The 23,934-nt window shown below is 50.8% G+C and overlaps 2 protein-coding genes across 5 annotated transcripts in view; one reads left to right on the top strand and one right to left on the bottom strand.

Moving 5' to 3' along the window:
* The window catches only part of ITGA11 (integrin subunit alpha 11), a 138,962-nt gene that overhangs the window by 85,707 nt on the left and 29,321 nt on the right, over positions 1–23,934 (top strand). For 3 of the 4 annotated variants that reach the window (XR_010946445.1, XM_067751780.1, XM_067751784.1), the window contains exons 11-20: positions 2,867–3,011; positions 5,581–5,729; positions 9,074–9,214; positions 9,443–9,646; positions 10,525–10,655; positions 14,996–15,162; positions 16,546–16,688; positions 18,132–18,242; positions 21,671–21,756; positions 23,188–23,395. Coding sequence is in view for 3 of the 4 variants with exons in the window: in XM_067751780.1 (XP_067607881.1) it covers positions 2,867–3,011; positions 5,581–5,729; positions 9,074–9,214; positions 9,443–9,646; positions 10,525–10,655; positions 14,996–15,162; positions 16,546–16,688; positions 18,132–18,242; positions 21,671–21,756; positions 23,188–23,395 (1,485 nt within the window). In the remaining variant the exon portion in view is untranslated. The remainder of the gene's footprint in view (positions 1–2,866; positions 3,012–5,580; positions 5,730–9,073; positions 9,215–9,442; positions 9,647–10,524; positions 10,656–14,995; positions 15,163–16,545; positions 16,689–18,131; positions 18,243–21,670; positions 21,757–23,187; positions 23,396–23,934) is intronic. The other variant, XM_067751790.1, reaches the window with a different exon arrangement.
* FEM1B (fem-1 homolog B) overlaps positions 10,342–23,934 on the bottom strand; it is a 49,975-nt gene continuing 36,382 nt past the window's right edge. Inside the window, exons 2-3 of the mRNA XM_067751812.1 lie at positions 12,422–12,538; positions 10,342–11,648 (exon numbers count right to left, since the gene is read on the bottom strand). Of these exons, the coding sequence (XP_067607913.1) occupies positions 11,639–11,648; positions 12,422–12,538 (127 nt within the window). The 3' untranslated portion in view covers positions 10,342–11,638. The remainder of the gene's footprint in view (positions 11,649–12,421; positions 12,539–23,934) is intronic.

Here is a 23,934-nt window from a genome sequence, read left to right as displayed (position 1 = left end):
CAGCTTGTGTCCTCATTTCTTCACAGAGCACCAGGAAAGTCAGCTGGTGCCGAGAGTCCATCTGTGCAAGGCCACCCAGCTACACCCTGGTAATATCTGGTGGGGGCCCCAGAGGCCTCGTAGGAAAGGAGGCCGTAAGTCAGGGAGCCGGTGCCAGGCCTGGGGCATGGGACACGGCTCTTCCCCAGATGCCCTGCTGTTTGTTTTCCAGCTTGGCTTGTATGCCTGGCTTCTTCTGTCAAAGCTTTTGTCCTTTTTTTCAGCTCCACCCTTCCAGATTTTTTCCCAACTCAAAATGTCTGGGCTCCCCCAACTGGAAAAAGATTGTGACAACCTGAGGTTTGCCTTGGTGGCCGTGGCTTGCCCTCTCAGCCCGCCCACTCCTCAGTGCACCCTCTCCACGCACAGCAGGGCCCCCAGGAGACCCTGCTCAGGAAATGGCCTCTCACTAGAGCGCAAGCCTAGAGCCACTGCCGGGTAGAATGGCACAAGGTGAGAGCCTGGGACCCTCACCCTTGCCCAGTGCTGCCAAATGCAGAAATCCCGATGGAATTCCCCAGCCCCATATGTGGTGAGTCAGCATGAGGTCTCCCCAGCTGAATCCCAGGCACCCAGGTTGAGCCAGCCCTTCTCAGTACATTGCAAAGGCTTCCGGTCATCTACAAAGCCAGACATTCATCTTCAAAGGCCTCCCCGTGAAGCAGAGACTGGTCTGCTGTTGCATCAGAAGCAGAATCTAGGGGCTTCTGGCGAAGCAGATAGTCATTTTCTCCTCTGACCAACCCCATCCCAGCCCTGCTTCTGACTTGCTGTGTGACCTTGGGCAACTCCCTTTCCCTCTCTGAACCTCAGGTGCTCATTAGTGCAGATAATGAATATCTGTCCCACTTGTCTCTCATAAATGAGTGACTGGATGAGAAAGGGTCCCTCAAAGAATGGAGCACACCCCAAGTGCAAGGAATGTTGGCGCGAGTCTCTGAGGCCCTGGCCCGGATCCTGGACCCCGCAGATTGTCAGACTCTCCCAGGCTGAGGCACACAGAGTGGGAGGGAGAAAGCTAATGAGAAAGTGAGACTTTAAACACAACCCAGCACATCGGACTCACCCAAGAGCAGCTTATTTATAGCTGTAAAAACATCCTGTCTGAACAGTCAGTTCTACCTCTAGAATATTAGGACTTTTTAAATCCTTATATATGATCAACTTTACTCTTTAAAGTGACACCTTGGAAATGAGAAAAGGAAGCTTAGCTTATTATGGTTCACAATCTTGCCCTCTCCACTGCCAGTAATGAAATAGTGCCTGGGGATTCCGCCTGTGTGTTTAGTTGTGGCTCTGATTGTCCCAAGGCCAGAGTCACGTTTTTCTATTGTCACCATTGCTTTGGGGGCAAGGAGAAATTGAGTGCCTTGGACCACAAGTGGTGGGGAAACCACAAATCCCACCGACCAGCTGGGTTGAAGGAGGGCTCAGTGGGAGAGAGGTGACCTCACCAGCTTGTGCTTTAACAGCCCAAAGCTGGGAGGCAAAGCTGGATGCCCCTGGCACATGATCACCAAGGTGACCCAGGAAGGCAGCCCCTCCCTGCTTCCACGCCCCCTCCTCAGCCCTTCATTGTCCCTAGTCACTTCTCTTCCTCTTCTGAGTGCTTGCTGTTTGTCTTCCTATACCCACTAGTTATGTGGATGGTTTGGGGGGGTGGGGGTGGGGATAGGGTGCAGGGGAAACCCAGGGAGTGAGTGGACCCAGTCCTTGGAAATGACCCTGGAGGCTTCCCCTCAAGGAGCCAGAGCTCTCTATCTTCCTGCCCAGGCATCGTAGCATCCTCTTACCCTGCCACTAAAGACCAGCTCCTGTCCTTGGAGTGCTGGCTGTCACAAATGTGGACCTGGCTTACCTGTCTAGCCTCATATTGAGCCACCTTGCCCTCTTACTCAAGGCTCCAGCCCCATCAAACAGCTTTCAGTTCCTCAAGCCAAAGGCTCTGAACTCTCTCCAGCCTCAGGACATTTGCACAATGCTGTAGGTTTGGTGGCAGGACCTCTGGAGCTTTTGCTGTCTGCCTAAACTTGTCCAAACACACAAATCACAGAATGAAGACTTACGTCATAATAGTTTTCCATTTTCTTAGTTAAGATGAAGCAACCATTTCCAAGAAGGTAGAAGCATGTGATGTTTGTATTAAATTAAACTTAAATATCGCTAAAAAGAAATAAGTAAATCCCATCCCTCCGGGTGTCGGGGTAAGCATCACTTGCTCAAAACGCTTTTCCTGAGCCCCCTCCCAATCTAAATTCAACCTCACCATGACTTTTATCATATCCCTCATTGTGTGGCATTTACCACAGTTTGCAAGTATTATGTTTATTTGTATATTTATTTAGTATCTGTGAGCTCTGTGAGGGCAGGAACAGTATCCCCAGCACCAAGCAAGTGTCTGACACAAGATAGACACACAGGGGCTTTTTACTGAAGAAATGAAGAAGCAGGATTTACACACTCAGGAAAGCAACTCAGACACTACAAAGAAATGGGAAGGAGGAAAAGCATAGGGACACCACTTAAAGGAGTGTCAGAAGGAAGGGATGGCGACAAGAGATTTCCTAGAGGGGTTCTGAAGCCCAAAATGGAATGGAGCTTTGGTCCTGGATTTGGAGTTTGTTTCTAGAACATTCCTTCAAAGTTCCTAGGCACCTTCAAAAGCCAAGAATCCTGGCTGGAAGTTGAGCTATTAAATAACAAACCCAGGAGAAGGTGCCAGAGGGGACGGGCAGATGGATGCTTCGTGGTTGCGGCTGTGGTGCAGCTTCCCGGCGAGGGGCACCTGGGGGACACGAGCTGATGTGCATCCCCTTCCCAATGTCAGGACGGGATTCTGCTGGGAGCCGTTGGTGCCTATGACTGGAATGGAGCTGTGCTAAAGGAAACCAGCGGCGGGAAGGTCATTCCTCTCCGAGAGTCCTACCTGAAGGAGTTCCCCGAGGAGCTCAAGAACCACGGCGCATACCTGGGTAAGAGCCGGAGCTGAAGGGTGGCTGGCGGGTGGTGGGCGAGGAGGGGACCTGAGGGATCCAGAACCTGCCCACACCTGAGGCCAGGGGCCTGGCTGTGCATATTCTGTGCTGACTCAGGCACAGTCAGGGGCCATTGCCTCTCCAGCCTGGCATCCACCACGTCCAGCGCCATACCTGGCACGTCACGAGCTCTCGATAAGCAGGCGGAATAAATGACAAGCAATGCACCCCAACCTGAAATGTGTTTCGTTTGATGCTTCTAGACTCTAGGGCAGCTGTTGTTGTGTTTTCAGGTTTGAGTGCAGGAAGCCTGTCTCCCCAAGGCAAAATGCAAGTCGAGAATGTGTTAAGGTTTACAATCAAGGCAGAAGTCAGTTCCCATTAAGTACCTTAGAGTGGTCATAAAAAGAAAAGCATGAATCGTTGACCTGATGGTGATAGGTCCCAGCTCTGAGACCTTTACCTGACAGATCCCAGTCACCTCTAGCTCTGCAGGAGCAGGGCCTCCACCATCCATGCTGAGGCCCTTCTGCCATGGCCTTTCTGAAAGGGCTGAACCAGAACGAAGGGAGCAGGGGGCGAATGCCCAGGGCTCCCGTTGTCTGTGAGTCCTTCTGGGTTACTGAACGGAACCCACCAGCTGTGAAGTTACTCATCACTAATGCAGCCTCGGACTCCACTTCTCCGTGAACTTGGGCCATCCAGAGTTGGCAGTGGGTCTCTCTGCGGTGGGAAGGTCACTCCTCCCAGAAGATCCTGGGGGGCGCAGAGCCAGGATGAAGGGCCTTCATGAGGCCCAACTGTCTCGCCTTAACTATAGTCACCACCTTGGGTGTGAGTCCTGAGGGAGTGCCTTTCTCTTCTTCCTCTTCCCTCTGGGGGTTCGTCCAGTGAGGGCAGTGTCTGGGGTCTCTGGAAGATTCCTCCCAATGTGCCCCAGGGGAGAGGGGGAGTTTGGGGAAGGAGACAGGCCGGCCAGGCTCTCCGCCTCCACACTGGGGAAGCTTATGGACTTCGGGCCACGGGTCCTCCTGTCAGCCCTTCAGGGAGGCTGTCCAGCTTTCGGGGGGGCCCCGCCTGCTGGTCAGGGAGCCACATGGGAACTGAAACCACTGCCAGCAGACGGCTGGGAAGCAGGAAGCTCTCTCTCAGCACAGCTTGGAGCTTTGAGAGTCAGCCCACGCCTGCCCCCAGGACACTCAGCCCCCAAGACCTTCCCACCACCACTGTCCCTCCTTCTGAGGAAGCCCGAATGCCCAGGGCCAACTGAGAACATTTCCAGTAGTGCCACTGAGCGCTCAACTCAGAAGAAACCTTTGCTGCGCACCACAAGCCTAACCCCGCTCTACCCTCAATACACGGCCACGTTAGCCACCCGCCATGGGATATCTTGGTCTCACCTACCTTTCAAGCTCCACTTCCCAGAATACATTTCCAAGAGTCAAACATGGTGTGTCTGGAACCAGAGTAGCCCACCCTACTGCACCCACCCTCCCGGCCACTGCATCGGCTCCTCTGTGCGTCCCGCGGCCAGACTGGAAGCAACCGGTGACCCGAGAGACAGTGTTACCCACAAACACACAGGCGCACGCACGTGCATGGGCGTGAGCGCGCGCGCACACACACACACACACACACACACACACACGCAGGCATGCACACGTGGCAGAAGGAGACATGCATCCCCCAGAAACTGCCCAGGAACTGCCAACAAGCCCTGACACCCATCTAAAAACTGGGATCCATGATCCAGTTGCCTGGCAGAAAGTGGGACTCACAGCTTTGCACACCTTCTGGGGCCCCACTTTCAGGAGAGTTGCCTGAAGATGCTGCACAGTCACTCCCCAGAGCTGGGCGCTCGACTGGAAAGTCACAGAGATCAGGCACAGATCCTAAGAACACGGATTGGTGGCCTTTCCCAAAGAGCCTCTGGGTTTCCATCTCTTTCTCTTTTGGGTGCACTGAAAGAAGCCTAGTCACTCCCTCTTTTGAGTTTGCAAAGCTTTGGGGCTGCAAGGGTCCCTGAGACTCCACCTAAATGCCCCGAGCGGAGCAGTTCCTCGCCTCTGCACAGCCAACTCTTCAGTTTTCGGTGGACCACTTAGCAGGGGGTTCCAGTAATGAAGAGGACACTGATTGATCCCCAGAGAGGCTATTGGTGGGGATCAAAAACAAAGCCTGCCCAATATAAAAAGAGATGTGGCTAGGGTTTGCCTTTCTCTTTCCTCCCTGTTCCATCATGCCCTCACCTGTGAGGCAGGTGAAGCATGGGATGTGCGTGTTCCAGGTCAGCAATGCCTATTAGTGGCCCCACCTGGCTTCCTTGATGTCTTCAAGCAGGGGGTGGGCGCAGTGAGTTCTCCCCACCCTTCACCGGCCCTGCCTCTTCCAGGCCTCCTCAGCTGCGCCTGGGAACTACCGCCCTGTGGTATCACATCTGCTCGGCCTGGTCTGAATGCTCTCTGTTCAGCGGCCAGTCCTGTGGCACAGCTGAGCCACACACAGGGCCCTGGTGAGGTCTGCCAGGCCACAGGGCCAGAGACCAGCCTGTTTTCTCCCATGGCAGGATACACAGTCACATCGGTCGTGTCCTCCAGGCAGGGGCGGGTGTATGTGGCCGGAGCCCCCCGGTTCAACCACACAGGCAAAGTCATCCTGTTCACTATGCACAACAACCGAAGTCTCACCATCCACCAGGCCCTGCAGGGCGAGCAGGTAACGCAGGGGAGGCTGGGGGCAGGGCGGACGGGTGGGACTGCAGCTCAGCTCTTCCCTCTCAGGACTGTCCCCAGACCCACCAACGTCCTTCCTGGTTGGGGGCATATGCCTCCTTCACACCCGCCTTACACACCCGCCTTAGAGCTGTTGCTGCTTCCCCAGGAAGCTAGGCCTGGTCCCTGCCGCAGCAAGAGAACCCAGGAGAATTTGCTAGCCCGCACTTCATGGAGCCCTTGTCTCTGGTGCCTTGGCCCGACCTCTGCCCCCAACTACCAGCCTCTTTCTGGTCATGTCTAGAGTTCAGGGCCAGAGGCAGCATCCAGGCTATAGCCTCCCAGCTTGGGCTACCAGGGCCCATAGACATCCTGAAGGGGCACTCGTGTTCCTCAAGCCACCTTGGCGCTACCAGAAGTGAGAGGAGTCATGCCTCCACCCATGGCACGGCCCCACGGGTTCACCAAGATGCCAGCTTCTTTCCTTTCCCAGAATGGGCACAATGCAGAACTATACGGCTGCCGGTGTCACCGCCCCGGATGTGGTGGGCAACCAGGCTGTGCTGCTAAGAGTCTTGTGTTGGATGGTCACGAATGCAAGCTGGAAAGCTATGATAAGAGGCAATGATGGTGAAAAGATCAGAAAACAGGGTTCTGATCCAAGTCATTTCAATAGCCCAGGAAAACTGTGGTCCTGAGAAGCAACATAGCTTTTCCAAGGTTATAGGGTAGATTCACGGCTGGGTCAAGTTCAGAATCCAGGACTCTTGGTGGGGCTGTCTACATTATGCTACCTCCTGACCCCCAACCATCCCTAGACCAGGCCATGGCCCCTCCTGCCCGGCAGCATCCGGCATCCATAGTGCCCTGGGCCTGAGCTGAGCCCTGTCCAGGCCCTTACTGTTATTCTTGGCTCACCCCTGGCCCTCCAGAGCCTGGGAACTGCCCTGTCTCCTGCGTTTTCTACTGCCCTTGGCCTGTCACCATGAGGACATGCTCTTCACCGGGTCAAACCTAAATCCCTCTAGCTACAGGGAGCCATCCTTCCACCATTCCTCTTCTGATCCCAGGGCACTGGCGGACCCGGGCACTGCTCTGGCCCCAGCTTCCACCCTGCCCGCCCACACTCTACCCAGGGCTGGCTCTGTCGGGAACCCTAAGCTAGACCTTGAGAGCTGAAGGGAATTCGCTGATGAATTTATGACATTTATACTGCCTGGTCCCATCTCCAACATCCGAATGAGAAACCGCAGCGCTGAAGGCAGCTAAGTTAAGTGGATTCCAAATCACCATGACCCACATAGCTGAGGCCACATGTTTAGACAGGGTCTCCCTCCACCTCCCTCTTTGCTCTCTGTCTGCCTCTTAATTACTTCATGTGGGCACATCTCTTCCCCCCCACCCCGTGTTTATGATTTCCTTTTTCCCTCTTTTGTATTTTTATCGTTCTCCTCGGTTAAAAGCTCTTAATGCTTGAGGATAAATTTCTTCTGAAAACACCCTAAGCCGGGGAGGGAGAAGCATTGGCTTGAGGGTCAGATGGATCAGAGTTCCAACCCAGTTTGGCTGTGACCAGCCTTCTGACCTTGGGCAAGTGACCTGAACTCTCTGAGCTTCAGTTCCTTCCCTGTAAAATAAGGACGATAATCTCTCCCAAGACAACGTGAGGCTCACACAAGCTAACCTGAGGCTGTAAAGCGTCTCACGCAGGGCCTGTCCTTGGGAAGGGCTCCTCTTCTTTCCTGAGCGACCCCTTGCTCCTATAAACATTTACTGAGTACCTCCTGCGTGCCAGGCACGGCACCCATGCCTGGAGGGAACAGGACAGGCACAGCTCCCACTGTCCAGAGGCGCTGGTGGAGGGAGCCGGGGCTGGGGGAGCATGGAGGAGGGACCGTTGCAGGGAGTGGAGTAGGGAAGGGCAGGGGTGCTTCTAACAGGCACTGACCTGAAGGACGATAGACATTACCAGGAGAGAGAGGAGGGGAGAGGGTACAGGCCAGAGAAAAGTCTGTGCAGGGGGAAGCTGGGAAGCCAGCTGGAGCCGGGGGGCTTTTGGAGAGGAGAAATCACTTGGTATGTCGAGAGGGGATGTGGGAGCCAGAGGGTAGGGGACAGAGGCTGGTCTAGGAAGGTCACACTGAAGAGTTTGGACATTTTCCCCCAAAGCAAGGAAGCGGCATGGTCAGCTGCTGGAGGCCACTCTAGCTCCCCGCAGTGGTGGGCTGGAGGGGCCATCCTGGAGGGGGTGGGGCTTTGGAAGGTGCCTCACGTGGGGGAGAAGCATCGGAGGAGGCGGGAAGTAGATGGATTCGGGACATGTTTGGCATCCACCAGGTGGACTTGCGGGGAGACTGCAGGCGAGGTGGAGGGTGGAGCCAGGGAGGACCCTTAGGTTTCTAACCGAGTGGTCAGATGGTGCCCTCACTGAAGGGGGGAACACGGCACCCATGGTGGGAGAGGAACACAGTAAGTGCTCAAATACTGAAAAGAAATCATAAGTTATCACCCAAGGTGCTAAGCCCAGAGTATTTGGAATATAAAAAATTGAAAGTGAGCGGGCTTCCCTGGTGGCGCAGTGGTTGAGAGTCCGCCTGCCGATGCAGGGGACGCGGGTTCGTGCCCCGGTCCGGGAAGATCCCACATGCCGCGGAACGGCTGGACCTGTGAGCCATGGCCGCTGAGCCTGCGCGTCCGGAGCCTGTGCTCCGCAACGGGAGAGGCCACAGCAGTGGCAGGCCCGCATACCGCAAAAAAAAAAAAAAAAAAAAATTGAAAGTGAGCTAAATGTCCAGCAACAGAGGATTGATTAAATACATTTGGCGCACGTGTAATTCGGAATATTAGAGAATCACCAATGATCATGTTGTAGGAAAAAATATAACACGTCGGAGAAAATACTCATGATCCATTGTTTTATTTAAAAAATCAGAATATATAAACTATACATCCAGTCTGATCCCAGATTGTAAAAATAAAACCATACACATACACACACACACCCTAGAGAAAACAGTCCAGAGGAAAAATATACTGAAACATCCATGGTACATTTGGTTGTTGGGACCGTGGGTGACTTTTATTTTCTTCTTCATATGTTGCTTTTATTTTGCTCACTTTTTGCCATTATAATGTATCACTTACAGAATAAATGGCAATCAATAAAATTAAATAATGGAAAGCGGAGTGGGGGTGGGATGGATAACAGAAGGAGAAAAGAGGGAGGGACCTTCTCATCTGTGCGGCAAAAATTCCGAGTCAAAGGCTGTCCTCACTTTCCATCCACTGGCGAGCAGAGGCCTCCCAGTAGCCCAGCCCCACGCCCCTCTCCCCATCCCTGTGCCGCAGATAGGCTCTTACTACGGGAGCGAGATCACCTCAGTGGACGTCGATGGAGACGGTGTGACTGATGTCCTGCTGGTGGGCGCACCCATGTACTTCAGCGAGGGCGGAGAGCGGGGCAGGGTGTACATCTACAACCTGAGACAGGTACGGAGCATGGAGGCTGGCCAGCTTTCCAGGGGCACCTGATCCCTGCCTTGATCAGGTGTCCACACCTGTGGAGCGGGGGAGGATGGGAACCCCTTCTGTCATTGGGCTCATATAGCAAGAGAGAAATGGGGAAACGCAGAGGGGATGCTGCAGGCCAGAGGGGGTCACGACCCAGAGAGCCCTTGCCAAGTCCCCCTGAGCCTCTTCCTGACACTGGTTTCGCAGAACCGGTTTGTTTACGATGGAACACTGAAGGATTCCCACAGTTACCAGAATGCCCGATTCGGCTCCTCCATCGCCTCGGTTCAGGACCTCAATCAAGATTCCTACAACGACGTGGTGGTGGGAGCCCCTCTGGAGGACAACCACAGAGGAGTCATCTATATCTTCCACGGCTTCCAGGGCAACATCCTCAAGACACCGAAGCAGGTAACGCCCCCCCTCCCCAGTAGACGGATGGAGCTAGGACTTGGAGTCCTGGTAGCTCACGCCCTGTCCTCACACAGGAAAAGGGAACTTGCCTCAAATCAAAATTTTGAAATGGGTGCATTTGTCTTCAAGCCCTTCCCATCACCCCTTTGGATACCCTCTCCCTGCCTAACTTTATCTCCCCAGCAACAGCAACACAATCCCAAGGACCCAAACCTCACTGGCCCTCATATGTATTCATGCAATTGACTACACGTGGAGAACGCCTGTTTGGGCTCCTCTTCTCTGGAAGTGCCTCAGGCTGGAAACTGTACTCTCTTCCCAAAAGTGACCCATCCCAAGTCCCCTCAGGTCATCACTTTTGCCTACCTATTTTATTAGTAAGATATACCACAGTTAGAGATAATGGTGGGTTACCTGCCAGGTGATGTGTATTTACACCCAGTGGGGAATTCTTTTTTTTTTAAATTGAAGTGTAGTTGATGTACGATATAAGTTACAACACAGTGGTTCACAATTTTTAAAGGTTATACTCCATGTATAGTTATTATAAAATATTGGCTGTATTCCCTGTGTTGTACGATACATCCTCATAGCTTATTTACTGTATACATAATAGTTTGTACCTCTTTATCCCCTACCCCTATCTTGCCCCTCCCCCTTCCCTGTTCAGTGGGGAACACTTTTACGACACACTATTTTAATCCAAAAGAATGACTTAATGGCAGGAATTTCAGGTGCCATAATGGACCAGGAGAGGAGATAGCTTTGGGCTGGGGAAGCTTCCTGATGATTTCAAACAGGCTGTCTCCAGGGCTCCCAATTGCATCTACCCCTTAGGGTGCCCATGCCCAGCTCTTTCCTTCCACTCCCTGCAGAGAATCGCTGCCTCAGAGCTGGCTCCAGGCCTCCAGTATTTTGGCTGCAGCATCCATGGGCAATTGGACCTCGACGAGGACGGGCTTGTGGACCTGGCTGTGGGCGCCCTTGGCAACGCCGTGATTCTGTGGTTGGTTCCCCATTTTTCTTGACTCTTGGGCTCTCCTGAGGGTCATGATGGATACAGGGTTTAAAAGATACGCTTTAGGATCTCTGTCTCTTATCTTTAATCGCTGTGAGCCAAACGCACCCTGTTCTTATCCCGTTGCGACTACAAATTTCCTTTTCGTGGAATCACTATAAGTTATTTTGAAGTCCAAATCCCTCTTCTCAGTGGACTGCTAAGATTTTAGAGCAATTCAGTGGCAAAAAGCCCCTCTTAGAATTTTTCCTAAAAGTTCTGGCTACTTGGTCATTTCTTCCACTCAGCTTCTAAAGCTACTTTAAAGGACAGACTGAGAATATTCTCATCAGCTGGGAGGCTCTCCCTTCTACCCCAGTGTGAGAGAGGATTTCTTTCCTCCAAACCCCATCTGACCCCTGGTTTCCTTTTTCAGGGCCTCATTTCTGCACCATTCCATCAGATATTTGTCATACATTTGCACTTAGGGTCTCTACTTAGCAATGGTCTACAGCTTTAAAAAAAAGGGGGGCGGGGCGCTTTCTAAAAGTCCATCTAAATATTTTACCATGCGATGTGTCAGACACTTTTTGAACCAAAAAAAATTTTAATTTGAGCTAGTTTTTTATATGTTGATACTTTTCATTATAAATACAATAACTTAAAGAAAACTTGTAAAATAAATCACTCAGAGTTTCATCACCTTAACATTACCACTATTAACATTTTGGTATATTTCCCTACCAGCCTATTTCCCCCTGCATATAATTTTATATAAACGCAATCACATTTTTCATACAACTTAAGAAAGACGTTAAACAGAGATATCCTGTGACTTCACAGGGAGAATCTTCATGTTCTTGGTCCTCAAGAATATCACGATCCAGTCGGGAAATGTCTTAGTCCAAGTTCCCAAGAAAACAGAGCCTGAGGCTAAAGCTTCTGCGCCTGCGCCCTGGAAGGGGCTTCAGCCCCAGGGACGGAAGTGAGGGTCAAGGGAAACTGAAACAGGAAAGGAGGAGAGAGATATGAGAGGTCGTTAGTTACTGAATGAGCTGCAGCCTCACGCCTGGGGCAGCTCCCTGCTCCAGCATCTCCAGAGAGGAGGAAGGAATACAGCCTCTGCTTCCTGCAACAGTCCCTTAGGGGAGCAATGGGGAGCAGCGTATCTGCGGGCTCCTCATGTCCCCCTGTGTCATGGCCAAAGCATCAGCTGCCCCACGCCTCCAGGTGGTGCCCCCTGGCCCTCTAGGCAAGCAGGGTCTCTGCAGGTCCAGCACCGGCTCCACGGCCTCTCCCTGAAGGTCTGCTCTGCAGGTCTTTGGTAGCAACAGCAGCTTGGGCTAAATGTATTCACTGCGTTGCAATTCAGGTGAACAAGACCCAGGGTAGAGGGTAGACATGGCCTCTGGGGTCTGTAGGGTGACACATAAACTAAGTCCTTTACAGGAAGCAAGGTATACGCACACATACATCAAAAGAATCAGTCTCACAGAAAGGACTCAGTCAAGCCCTAGCTTGTGAGGTCTAAACCTAAATGCTACCTGAGTAGTGCCGAAACTGTGGGCTGGAGCCCTCTGGGAAGACTTCATAGTCAAACTCCATGGATCTCAAACATGACTACCCTTAGGATCACCTGGGAGCTTTTAAAACTCTCATTGCCCGGGTTTTACCCAGACCACTGAAAGCAGAATTTCTAGGGCAGGGGCCCAGGCAGCAGTAATTTTTAAAGCCCCTCAGGTGTGTGTTTCCAAACAGAAGGCGTTCTCACTTACCTGCTTTGGTTCTCACAATTCCGCATCAGAGAGATCGTGGGACCTGCCCAGTTGCAGCCAAGACTCAAACCCGTCCTTCTCACTCCACAGTACAGAGGAGGCGCCATCCCTCTTCCACTACGAAGAGCAGAGTATTAGCACAGATAATCAGGCTAAAAGTCTGAAGCATCTAAAACACACTACACTTATTTCTTTTTACATAAATGCATAGTTTGGAGAGGCAATATTTCCCTTCCCTAACTCTGATTGACTTAGACAATAGAAGTGTAAATTGGCATTTCTTTGGCTGTCTGGATGGGGCAGTGTTGGGATGGATGGCTGGGGGCACGTCTCTGGAACAATGAGTTATTCTCTACTTTGGCTGCACATTGGAATCACCTGGGGTGCTTTCACACCCACGCTCTCCAAAGTGTGGTCCAGAGACCAACAGCACTAGCATCACCTGAGAGCTTGCTAGAAATGCTGGATCTGCATTTTAACCAGAGCCCCAGGAAATGCACAAATGTATTAAAATCTGAGAAGCACTGCTTTAAGACATGGTGATGCCTATTCTTGTTGGATCTGACCTGGAGAGCAACTTGGGCATCAGGATGTTTTTAATTTAATTTTTATTTTATATTGGAGTATAGTTGATTTACAATGTTATACAGGTGTACAGCAATTGATTCCATTATATATATACATATATCTATTCTTTTTCAGATTCTTTTCCCATGTAGGTTACTACAGAATACTGAGTAGAGTTCCCTGTGCTACACAGTAGGTCCTTGTTGATTATCTATTTTATATGTAGTAGTGTGTATATGTTAATCCCAAACTCCTCTAATTTATCCCTCCCACCACCTTTCCCCTTTGGTAACCATAAATTCTTTTTCAAAGTCTGTGAGTCTGTTTCTGTTTTGTAAATAAGTTCCTTTGTATCACTTTTTAAGATTCCACATATAAGTGATATCATATGATATTTATCTTTCTCTGACTGACTTCACTTAGTATGATCATCTCCAGGTCCATCCATGTTGCTGCAAATGACATTATTTCATTCTTTTTTATGGATGAGTAATATTCCATTGTATATATGTACCACTTCTTCTTTATCCATTCATCAGTCAATGGACATTTAGGTTGCTTCCATAGCTTGGCTATTGTAAATAGTGCTGCAGTGAATATTGGGGTGCATGTATCTTTTCAAATCATTGCTTTCTCTGGATATATGCCCAGGAGTGGGATTGCTGGATCATATGATAATTCTATTTTTAGTTTTTTAAGGAACCTCCATACTGTTCTCCATAGTGACTGTACCAATTTACATTCCCACCAGTAGTGTAGGAGGGTTCCCTTTTCTCCATACCCTTTCCATCATTTATTGTTTGCAGACTTTTTGATCATGGCCATTCTGACTGTTGTGAGGTGATACCTCATTTTAGTTTTGATTTGCACTTCTCTAATAATTAGCAATGTTGAACATCTTTCTGGCCATCCATATGTCTTCTTTGGAGAAATGTCTATTTAGGTCTTCTGCCCCTTTTTTGATTGGGTTGTTTGTTTTTTTGATATTGAGCTGCATGAGCTGTTTGTATATTTTGGAGATTAATCCCTTGTCGGTTGCTTCTTTTGCAAATATTTTCTCCCATTCTGTGGGTTGTCTTTTTGTTTTGTTTATGGTTTCCTTTGCTGTGCAAAAGCTTTTAATTTTAATTAGGTCCCATTTGTTTATTTTTGTTTTTATTTTCATTGCTCTAGGAGGTGGATCCAGAAAGATATTGCTGCAATTTATGTCAAAGAGTGTTTTGTCTATGTTTTCCTCTAAGAGTTTTATAGTGTCTGGTCTTACATTTAGGTCTTTAATCCATTTCGAATTTATTTTTGTGTATGGTGTTAGAGAATGTTCTGGTTTCATTCTTTTGCATGCAGCTGTCCAGTTTTCCCAGCACCACTTATTGAAGAGACTGTCTTTTCTCCATTGTATATTCTTGCCTCCTTTGTCATAGATTAATTGACCATAGGTGTGTGAGTTTATTTCTGGGCTTTCTATCCTGTTCCATTGATCTATATTTCTGTTTTTGTGCCAGTCCCATACTGTTTTGATTACTGTAGCTTTGTAGTATAGTCTGAAGTCAGGGAGCCTGATTCCTCCAGCTCTGTTTTTCTTTCTCAGGATTGCTTTGGCTTTTGGGGGTCTTTTGTTTTTCCATACAAATTTTAAAATGTTTTGTTCTAGTTCGGGCATCAGGATTTTTTAAAGCTCTCCAGATTACTCTGATGTACATGCAGGGTTGAAGTGATGAGAAGGCAAAAGGATGTCAGTATGGTCTGCAGCAAGCACAGCCCCTAGGAAAATGATGAAGGGCTGCCTCAAGGGGCTGTGAGGTTGCTTAGCCTGCCCTTCATCCACCTGTACACTTTTTTTGCCCAATCCTGTGACACCTGGACCCCCTCCCTGCATGCCCCACCACTGCCTCACTCCCAGTGGGGGTTTTACAGATCCCATTCCATCTGGCTCTCCACCTTTCCCTGGGTCCCAGCAGAGCAGTCTTGTACCCCACCCAACCCCTGCTTCTCTCCCTCCTCCTGAAGGTCCCGCCCTGTGGTTCAGATCAATGCCAGCCTCCACTTTGAGCCGTCCAAGATCAACATCTTTCACAGGGATTGCAAACGCAGCGGCAGAGACGCCACCTGCCTGGCCGCCTTCCTCTGCTTCACACCCGTCTTCCTGGCACCTCATTACCAAACTTCAACAGTCGGTAAATCTACCCCCTCCCCACTTCCCCAGCTCTAATCTCTCCCCCATGGGCTTTGCATTCGCTCTGTTTCTAAACCTGGGCTTTTGCTGAAATGGGTTTTAAGTGCCAGGTCACACCTAGAGCCACATTTGATGACTTCTAGATGCCCATTCAATGCTCTGATTCCAGGGGGCAGGGAGAGCATCTCATTGCCACAGCGAGGATGGCAGTGAGCAGTGGTGACCAACGTGGGAGAGGTTGGGGAAGCAGGAAATAGTCAGAGAGAGTGTGTGGATCAGAACAGGGGACTGGAAGCAGTGGAACAGTCTGGGGTGTGGAAGCTGTGAAGTCAGATTCAGAGAAAGAGTCAGACGCAGGAGGGGGAGCTAGTAACCAGGGGGTCAGGCAGATGAAGACCCGAGTAGCAGTGGTCATTGCTCAGAGTAGGTGTGAGTCCACAGCAGGGCAGTTTCCTTCTGAGGGTCCATCACTCCCAGCCAAGGCTGGGATCAGACACCTGCTTATGACAGCCCTGGGCCCAGGCAGCCCCAGCAAGTGGCAGCTACAGGTTCCAGCACCAGGTTAGACCTGTGCAGGAATTTGGGACCACAGAGAGCGTCTCAGCCAAGGAGCAGGACCGACCAGATGATTAAAAAACGGGTGTCCCAGAAGGACGATGAGAACAAAGGCAGGCCTGGGTGGTTGTGTCCTTCTTTCAGCTTCTTTCTATGATAGGAGAATGATGCCAAGAACCTGTGCACCCAGAGTGCTGCTGGGGTACTGGAGAAGGGGCTGAACCTTTCCAGCATTTAGCAAAAGATCAGCCTAGTTGAAGGGGAGGAGGCTGCAGGCCTTAAACCCCAGAACAGCCTTAGGTTTGAGGAGCTGGTGGGCAGGACCTGGCCAGCCCTCCCTAGTGTGATGGGAACTGCCACCTGCAGAGGCTCGGACCCAGACCTGACGGGATCCTAGAGCCGAGGGCGAGGCCCGGGAAGGTGATGGGAGAGGTGGAGAGGTGTGTTGATGCCAGGAGTGGCTCAAATGGAAGCATCATCCTGACCCCTCATCCTGTCTCCCCTCCTCTTCCACTGCATTCACTCTCCCCTCCATCTTTTCCTCTTTCTTTATGCCTTACTGTCAACTCCATATTCTTTTCTCCTCCTTCTGCCTCCCTCTTCCTTTAGTTCCTTCCTTTACCCTTTCTCACTGTATCGCTCGCTCTCTGTGTGGGAGTTTCCTGCCTACACTGAGCCTTGTGAGGGGAGAGGAGCAGCACTTCCCCTGGCCATCCTGGAGGGCTTCCTGGAGGAGGATGACTTTCCAAAGGCTATTTTTAAAGAGAGGCAAACAGTCTTCAATGGAAATGTGGCTCCACCTCCATGGCTTGCCCTCTCCTTCCTCTAGGCATCAGGTATAACGCCACCATGGATGAGAGGCGGTACACGCCGCGGGCCCACCTGGACGAGGGCGGGGACCGGTACACCAACAGAGCTGCCCTGCTCTCCTCCAGCCAGGAACACTGTGAGCGGATCAATTTCCATGTCCTGGTGAGCCAGATGCCCAGCAGCCCCACCCACAGAGCCCAAGCTTCTCCAGGAAGGGGACGGAGCTGGGCGAGGTGCTGCCGTGGGAGAGGCAGAGAGCTCAGCTGGTGCCAGGCTGGTTCTGAGCCCCCAGCAGACCTCAGGAGGCCAGGAAGGGGGCAGTGTCCTGGACCTTGGCCATCCCATACTCATGCCCCAGAGCAAAGGCCACTGGGACACACTACTTCCCACCTCACTCTACCCTCCTCTGAAATCTCTTCTTTCCAGCTCTCAGATGCCCACCATTTCTTAAGCAGGGGGTGAAATTCAAGGAGGGAGGTGGGCTCAATGATGTCTAGCAGAGAGGACGGCAGTCAGCCAGCCGGGCCCATGGCTCAGAAGGAAGGGATAAGTAGGCATCAGCTAATAATGAAGACCAGGTAAGGTGGACCAGTGGCATAGACAGGCTTGCGGGGAGGAAGAGAGAGATGCCAGACTGGCAGAGCGGGAGAACCAGCGGGGGCCTGGTGCACCCACCCAGAAACTGCAGACACCCAGCCACAGCTCCAGCCTCGGAGACACAGGCAGGGGACACTCAGAGCCCACCTGACCCCAATAGTCACTGGGCAAAGGTCAGAGAAACAGGAAGTCCTGGTGTCTGTTAATAGTGTTGCCCCTCTGATGTGTTTACGGGCTGGTTCTCAAAGTGTGGTCCCCAGACCGGCAGCATCTTCATTACCCAGGAACTTTTTAGAATTGCACGTTCTCAAGCTCCATTCCAGACCTAGTGAATCAGAAACTCTTGGGATGGGACTCAGTGTTTTAACCCCCGCCCCCTCCCAGGGTGGGATTCTGATGCAAGCTCAAGTTTGAAAGTCATTGCCTTAACACAAGGAAGCCACTGGTGTCACGATTTGGGTTCCATGGCGGGGGCGGGGGGGATTGGGGGATTTTTTAGGCAGCTCTAAGCATCCCCTGGATTGCCGCTCTTTTGTTCAACTTTGTTCATTCATTGATTTATTAAGCCTTGTCACAGCGCTAGGACTGTGCTCAGAGGCTTCAGAGAGAGGAGGATTGACACACCACCAGGTAGTTTGGATGCCACGTAAGTGTGTCAGTAACAGGTCTGAACAGCATGTGGGGATGAGGTGCTGCCTGGCTTCCTAGAGGCCGGGGTGTTGGGGACACAGGTTCCCAACCTTGAAGGACGAGCAGGAGGTGGTGAAACATGCAGGCAGAGGGGTTGGCATATGCTGAGCCAAGGGCCCTTTCCAGGAGCAACACTCTCCTGCTACGGACCCATCTGGGAACCTCCGTGCACTCACGGACGCTAAGCTCCATGGACTCACGCTCAGGGCTGAGGAGGCAGCTACCCTCCCAGCTTCGGGAGGTAGAAGTTCTCTCAGTGGTCCTGGCTATGACACAGATGTTCCCTCTGTCCTCACCCCGTTCTCGTCTCCCACACAGGACACTGCTGACTACGTGAAGCCAGTGACCTTCTCCGTCGAGTTCTCCCTGGAGGACCCCGACTATGGCCCCATGCTGGATGACGGCTGGCCCACGACCCTCAGAGTCTCGGTACGTCCTGGTGTCCAGGGCAGCAGCTCTGACACACACCCCACCCCCTCCCCTCGCCTCCTCTCAGAAGCCCAGGCTTTGTGACAGGCACAAAGGAGTTCTTCCCCTGCCCCACCTTCCCACCTCCTGCCCCGCAAATTCCCAACAGGCTCCTCCCCTCCTTCCTCATGACTCGTGCTGAGCAATTTCTTGAAGGTAAGGACCTGGCCTTCTCCTGTGCAAGGCTCCCGTATCCCCAGCAGAGAGTGAGCCCGGAGTGGGTCCTGAGATTCACAGGACCCGAAGGGACCTTAGTTCTCAATCGCCCACTTCCCTCATTGACAGACGAGGACACTGGAGGCCAGAGAGGATGATTCAACCACTAGAGCCTAGTCTGCCCTTGTTGAGTGATCGACTAATTAACAAACAGTCCTCCTAGCCTGCTCCAAGTATTCCAAAAATAAGTAGTTTTAGCCTCATCATTGCCTCTGCACCCCCCAAACCCACCTTTTCTAATCCCTGGCTCTAAGGGCATCAGACTTCTGGTAATCTAATATTCAGACGCTCCCTGCATCTGCAACTCCATATAAATCCCACACAAAGAAAACGTCAGACAGTTATCCATTCTGCCTGAGCTGTGCTACGAGAGCAGGCAAAATAAACCCCGGGGATTTAGGAACAGCTTTCAAATATACCACAGTGCTCTTAAGACCGTGACCTACGAGGCCCAGCCTCTGAGCAGTGTCTCTGAGAATTATTGGCTTGGCCAAAAAGTTCATTCGGTTAATGAATACATTGTTCAATAAAGTTCTTCGTGAAAGTGAAAAATGTGTCTTTTATATTTACTTAAAACCAAACAAACTGTTTGGCCAACCCACTATATAGAATCCAGCCAGCAAACAACAATTTCAGAATTACTCACGTGCTTGCCTGTATGTCTCCTACACAAAAGAACTGTATAGTCAAGAGCAAGGCTTATGAAAATCCCCTCTCTGCTCTCATTCTCCCCCATCAGCCCCCTCAGCTCCTCCCTCTTCCCAGAGCTCCCACATCCTACCACCCACCCCTCAACCTTCACACCTTCCCTCTTCTCCTGATTCTGCATCACAGATGTGTAAGAGAGGCTGTCTGAAAACGCAGTTCAGGAGAGGGAGAGATACTGACCTGGCAAAGCTGGAATCCTCGTTAGTGAGCCGCGAGAGGGGGAAAGCTGGGTGCCCTGAATCTTACTATTTTTCCCATCACAGTCATCACAAGGCCACTATAGCAAATGAATGAGTACATGTCACTCATTCTATAAGCATGTTGAAGCCCATGATGCAGAGGAACGTGCAGGGCACTCTCTGCTCTGATGCTGATGATACGGATGCAAGGTGGTGATAAGAGTCATAGGTCAAGTCAAAGATGGGAGTAAGCTCAGAGGAAGTGTCATCAAGCGGTCAGATGATAGGTCGGGGGGACTTTCTGGAGGAGGTAGCTTTCCCCTGGACCTTTAGAATAGACGTGAGATGGGGACGATGGGCTTACTCCAGGAAAGCTGACAGCATAGCCAAGGTATGGACGTGGGAACAAGCAGGGTGAAGGGAAGTGTAAAGAAAGGATGAGAAATAGAGCTGAAAAAGTCAGTCTGGGCATATTACCAAGGGCTTTGGATAGCAGCTAAATGTCTAAAAATCTTGTTAAAATAGGTTTCTAGCCCCCAGAAAATTAGAAACATTCTTCCCATCTCTCTGCTACGAATTCTTATTTAGCTTCTCCTCAATGCCCAGCACTGTTCTAGTACCATAAAATCTTGCCTCTTGGGAGAATGAGCCATTCCATACAGTTGAGTGTAACAGTTACTTATCATGTTAAATTATCCCTTTTAATCAAGTGGATAGAAATTTTTCTGAAGGTTATTGTATAGTTTTCACACTTGAACAGTATGCTGGGCGGGCTGGGGTGTATTTCATCAGAGACTTGAAATCACCAAGATGAACGTAAGTGCTAGAATACAGTGAAGCCCCCAGGGGCTTCCAAAGTGTCTAGAGCTATGTCCTGGCATTGAATGCCTCGCTTTGCCCTCCTTTATATGGCTCTGCTGTCTTCCTTGCTGGCTGCTTCGAGCTGCAAATCCACCATGTGATGGGGAAGCCAAGGGGCAGGCTTAATAGAAACGTGTCTGAAATAAGAGCACGTGGATCTGAGTGAGGGCCAGGGTGCTCCCCTCTGAGAAGTTAGTGAATATAAGGTACGCCTGGCCTCTCCTGTCTCCCCTCCCCTGGTTCAGGCTGTGCTCCTGGTGCGGACAGTTCCACTCCTCAGCTCCAGACTTGAACACCCACCTACCTGCTGAGCCCTTCTCCCTGGATGGGCCACAGGCACTTCAAACTCAGTGTGCCCCAAACTGATCCCCTCCACTGAACCCCTCCATTTATAAATGAATGGTGCGGCCACCCTTCCAGACGCTCAAAAGGAAACTTGGCCAACATCCAGGACCCTTTCCTCCCTTTTAGTCCTGATGAACTCCAGGTCCTGCTGCTCTCACCTCTGGGGTTACTAACCTGTTCCCCACCCCACCCCCCCACACACACACACTACCACACCGACACCGTCGTCATCTCTTGCATGAACATTGCAGCAGCGTCCTTAGTGGTCTCTCTGCCTCTACCCTTGACCCTTCCAGTCCATCCACCCACAGCAGCCAGAGGGAGCCTTCGATATGTGGGTCTGGGAGGACACGACCCCAAGACCCTGTTAAGACATGACCCCGCCCATCTCTGCATCTCCTGTACCCCTTACTACAGCAACACTAAACAGCCGTCATTCCCCAAGCTTGCCATTGCTGCTTCATGCCTCAGGCCCTTTGCACAGACTCGTCCTTCCTCCCAGACTTCCCTCTCCCTCTGGTCCATCCAGCTAACTCAGTCATCCTTTGGAACTCTGACCTACTGTCATTTCTCTGAAGCCTTCTCATCTATGGGCCAAAATAACTGTTTCCTCCCCTCTGCCTCTTCTATTCCTCATACAGATTTTTTTTTTTGCACATTTCACACTATAATTATTTGTTCACACACTCATCTTCCCCATGAGCTGAGAACAGAAGCTGTGTCTTCCTCATCCTATATACCCAGTAACAGAGAGCTTGCTCCCCGCTATAAATGATCAATCAGTGTTGACTGGCACTGGGTAAGTGGGTGTTCTGTGCTAACAGCTCAGCTAGGGACTGAAAGGGACCTGGGAGGAGTTGAGTTTTGAGCCATGTTCCAAAGAAGGGACTGTCTATGCCAAAGCATGAGAAATAGCAGCATGGTGCTGTGAAAAAGGCAGAAAAAACAAAGCCAGTGTCTAGTGCCGCAGAAGGAGGAGCTGGCGTGCTGTGGAGATAAGGGATGGCCCACAGCAGAGATGGGGGCTGGAAGCTCAGGGTGCCCTATCCAGCCACCCATACCTCCCTCTCTCTGGCCCAGGTACCCTTCTGGAATGGCTGCAATGAGGATGAGCACTGTGTCCCTGACCTCCTGCTGGACGCCCGCAGTGACCTGCCCACAGCCATGTGAGTAGGCTTCTCCCCACCCCCACACTGACTCCTTTCCCTTCCCTGCTGGTGGATCTAGCCTCCCAGGGCCCTGGATGACAGTCCTGCACATGCTTCTCCTAGGCAGCGAGGACCAAACACTGAACTTGGAGCATGGTTCTAGCTCAGGCTCTGCCTCTAACTCCTGTGTGACCTCAGGCAAATACCTTGCCCTCTCTGGGCCTCAATGACCTCCTCTGTAAAATGAATACTGTTAGTCTAATCCAACCTCCTCAAACTTTTGTTTAGAAAAGGAATCCTTTCTTTGGAGCCTGCACTATAAAACAGATAAAAGGTAGAGACTGAGGACCTAGAGTTCTTGGTGTTCATTGTCTAACCCCCAGACTAGATGACTTCTAAGGTCCATGGACTGACCACTTGGGCTCAGTACTAAGGAGATTAGCAGAGGATGAGTAGGGTGCTCACAATCCCCTGGAGGAAATAAACTGACAGGGCTTCCCTGGTGGCGCAGTGGTTAAGAATCCGCCTGCCAATGCAGGGGACACGGGTTCGAGCCCTGGTCCAGGGAGGTCCCACATGCCGTGAAGCAACCAAGCCCGTGCACCACAACTACTGAGCCTGCGCTGTAGAGCCCATATGCCACAACTACTGAAGCCCGTGTGCCTAGGGCCCATGCTCCGCAACAAGAGAAGCCACCACAATGAGAAGCCCATGCACTGCCACGAAGAGTAGTTCCCGCTCACTGCAACTAGAGAAAGCCCACGTGCGGCAACAAAGACCCAACGCGGCCAAAAATAAATTAAAATAAAATAAATTTATAAAAAAAAAGAAACTAGCAGACAAGGAAAAATACTGATCCTATTTCATATTTATGTAATATATTTTTAAATAATTTATGCTCAGCTTTTATTCAACTATGAAATGATTAGATAGAAGATACATATACAATAAATGGAAATAATACAACACTACTATATATAAAAATAGATAAAAAACAAGGATCTACTGTACAGCACAGGGAAGTATATTCAATATCTTATAATAACCTATAAGGGAAAAGAATCTGAGAATATATGTGTGTGTGTATGTGTGTGTGTGTGTGTGTGTGTGTGTGTGTGTGTGTATACATATATATATATGTCTGAATCACTTTGCTGTACCTGAAACTAACACAACATTGTAAATCAACTATACTTCAATAAAAATATAAATAATAAAATAAATAAAAAATAGAAATAGTACATCCAAACCTTGTAGAAGGATGAAGAAGCAAAGATTCTAACCATCTAGGCTAATAATCAGGCTTGTCTCCATATTGAGCTCTGAGCTTCCTGGCAGCCAAAGCCAAAAGGAAAACATGCTGATTGGAGAGGTGATACATGCCCAGTGAGGTCTACCCCTGCATTCCCCATTCCATGTGCCTGATTCCTGCTGGTCTCTTTCCCACAGGGAGTACTGCCAGAGGGTGCTGAGGAAGCCTACCCAGGACTGCTCTGCGTACACACTGTCCTTTGACACCACGGTTTTCATCATAGAGAGCACACGGCGGCGGGTGGCAGTGGAGGCCCTGCTGGAGAACAAGGGCGAGAACGCCTACAGCACAGTCCTAAATATTTCACAGTCAGCAAACCTGCAGTTTGCCAGCTTGATCCAGAAGGTAAGACCTCGGTGGCCTGCCTGGCCTGCCTCAGGGGAGGGGCTGAGGCGGGAAAGGAGGGGTCCAGGTAGGGGGCCCGGCTGCACTTTAGAATCACCTGGGAGCTTAAAGATACCTGTGTTCAGACTTCTCCAGGACTTTCTAATTGATGTGGTCTGGGTGGGGCCTGGGTCAGTCCACTTCTAAAGCTGCCCAGGTGATGTCACTATGCAGTCCGGGCTGAGAAACATGGGGAGAGGGTGGTCTGAGCCTTTCAGACCATGGAGAGGAATATCCTTCAGCCTGCGCCCTTGGCCCTTGTTAGGGGCACACACACACATACACACACCCGCACATGTGCACACTAGTGCATACACACCCTCTGCCTACAGTTCATCCTCCAGGCTTTTCCACAACAGTCCTTCTAACAAGAATCAGAACCGATTTCTCCCCACTTTAAAACCTCCCATCATCCCCAGTTGCTTTCACAACAGATCCCGAACTCCTTGTGGTTGCACTCAAGGCCCTTCCTGCTTCCCCAGCCACACCTGCCACTTCTG

Source organism: Pseudorca crassidens, chromosome 1, assembly GCF_039906515.1.
Source record: "Pseudorca crassidens isolate mPseCra1 chromosome 1, mPseCra1.hap1, whole genome shotgun sequence".
In the NCBI taxonomy this organism is placed as follows: Eukaryota; Metazoa; Chordata; class Mammalia; order Artiodactyla; family Delphinidae; genus Pseudorca; species Pseudorca crassidens.
Note: the sequence above shows the minus strand (reverse complement) of the source record. Positions and strands in the feature narration are given on the sequence as shown.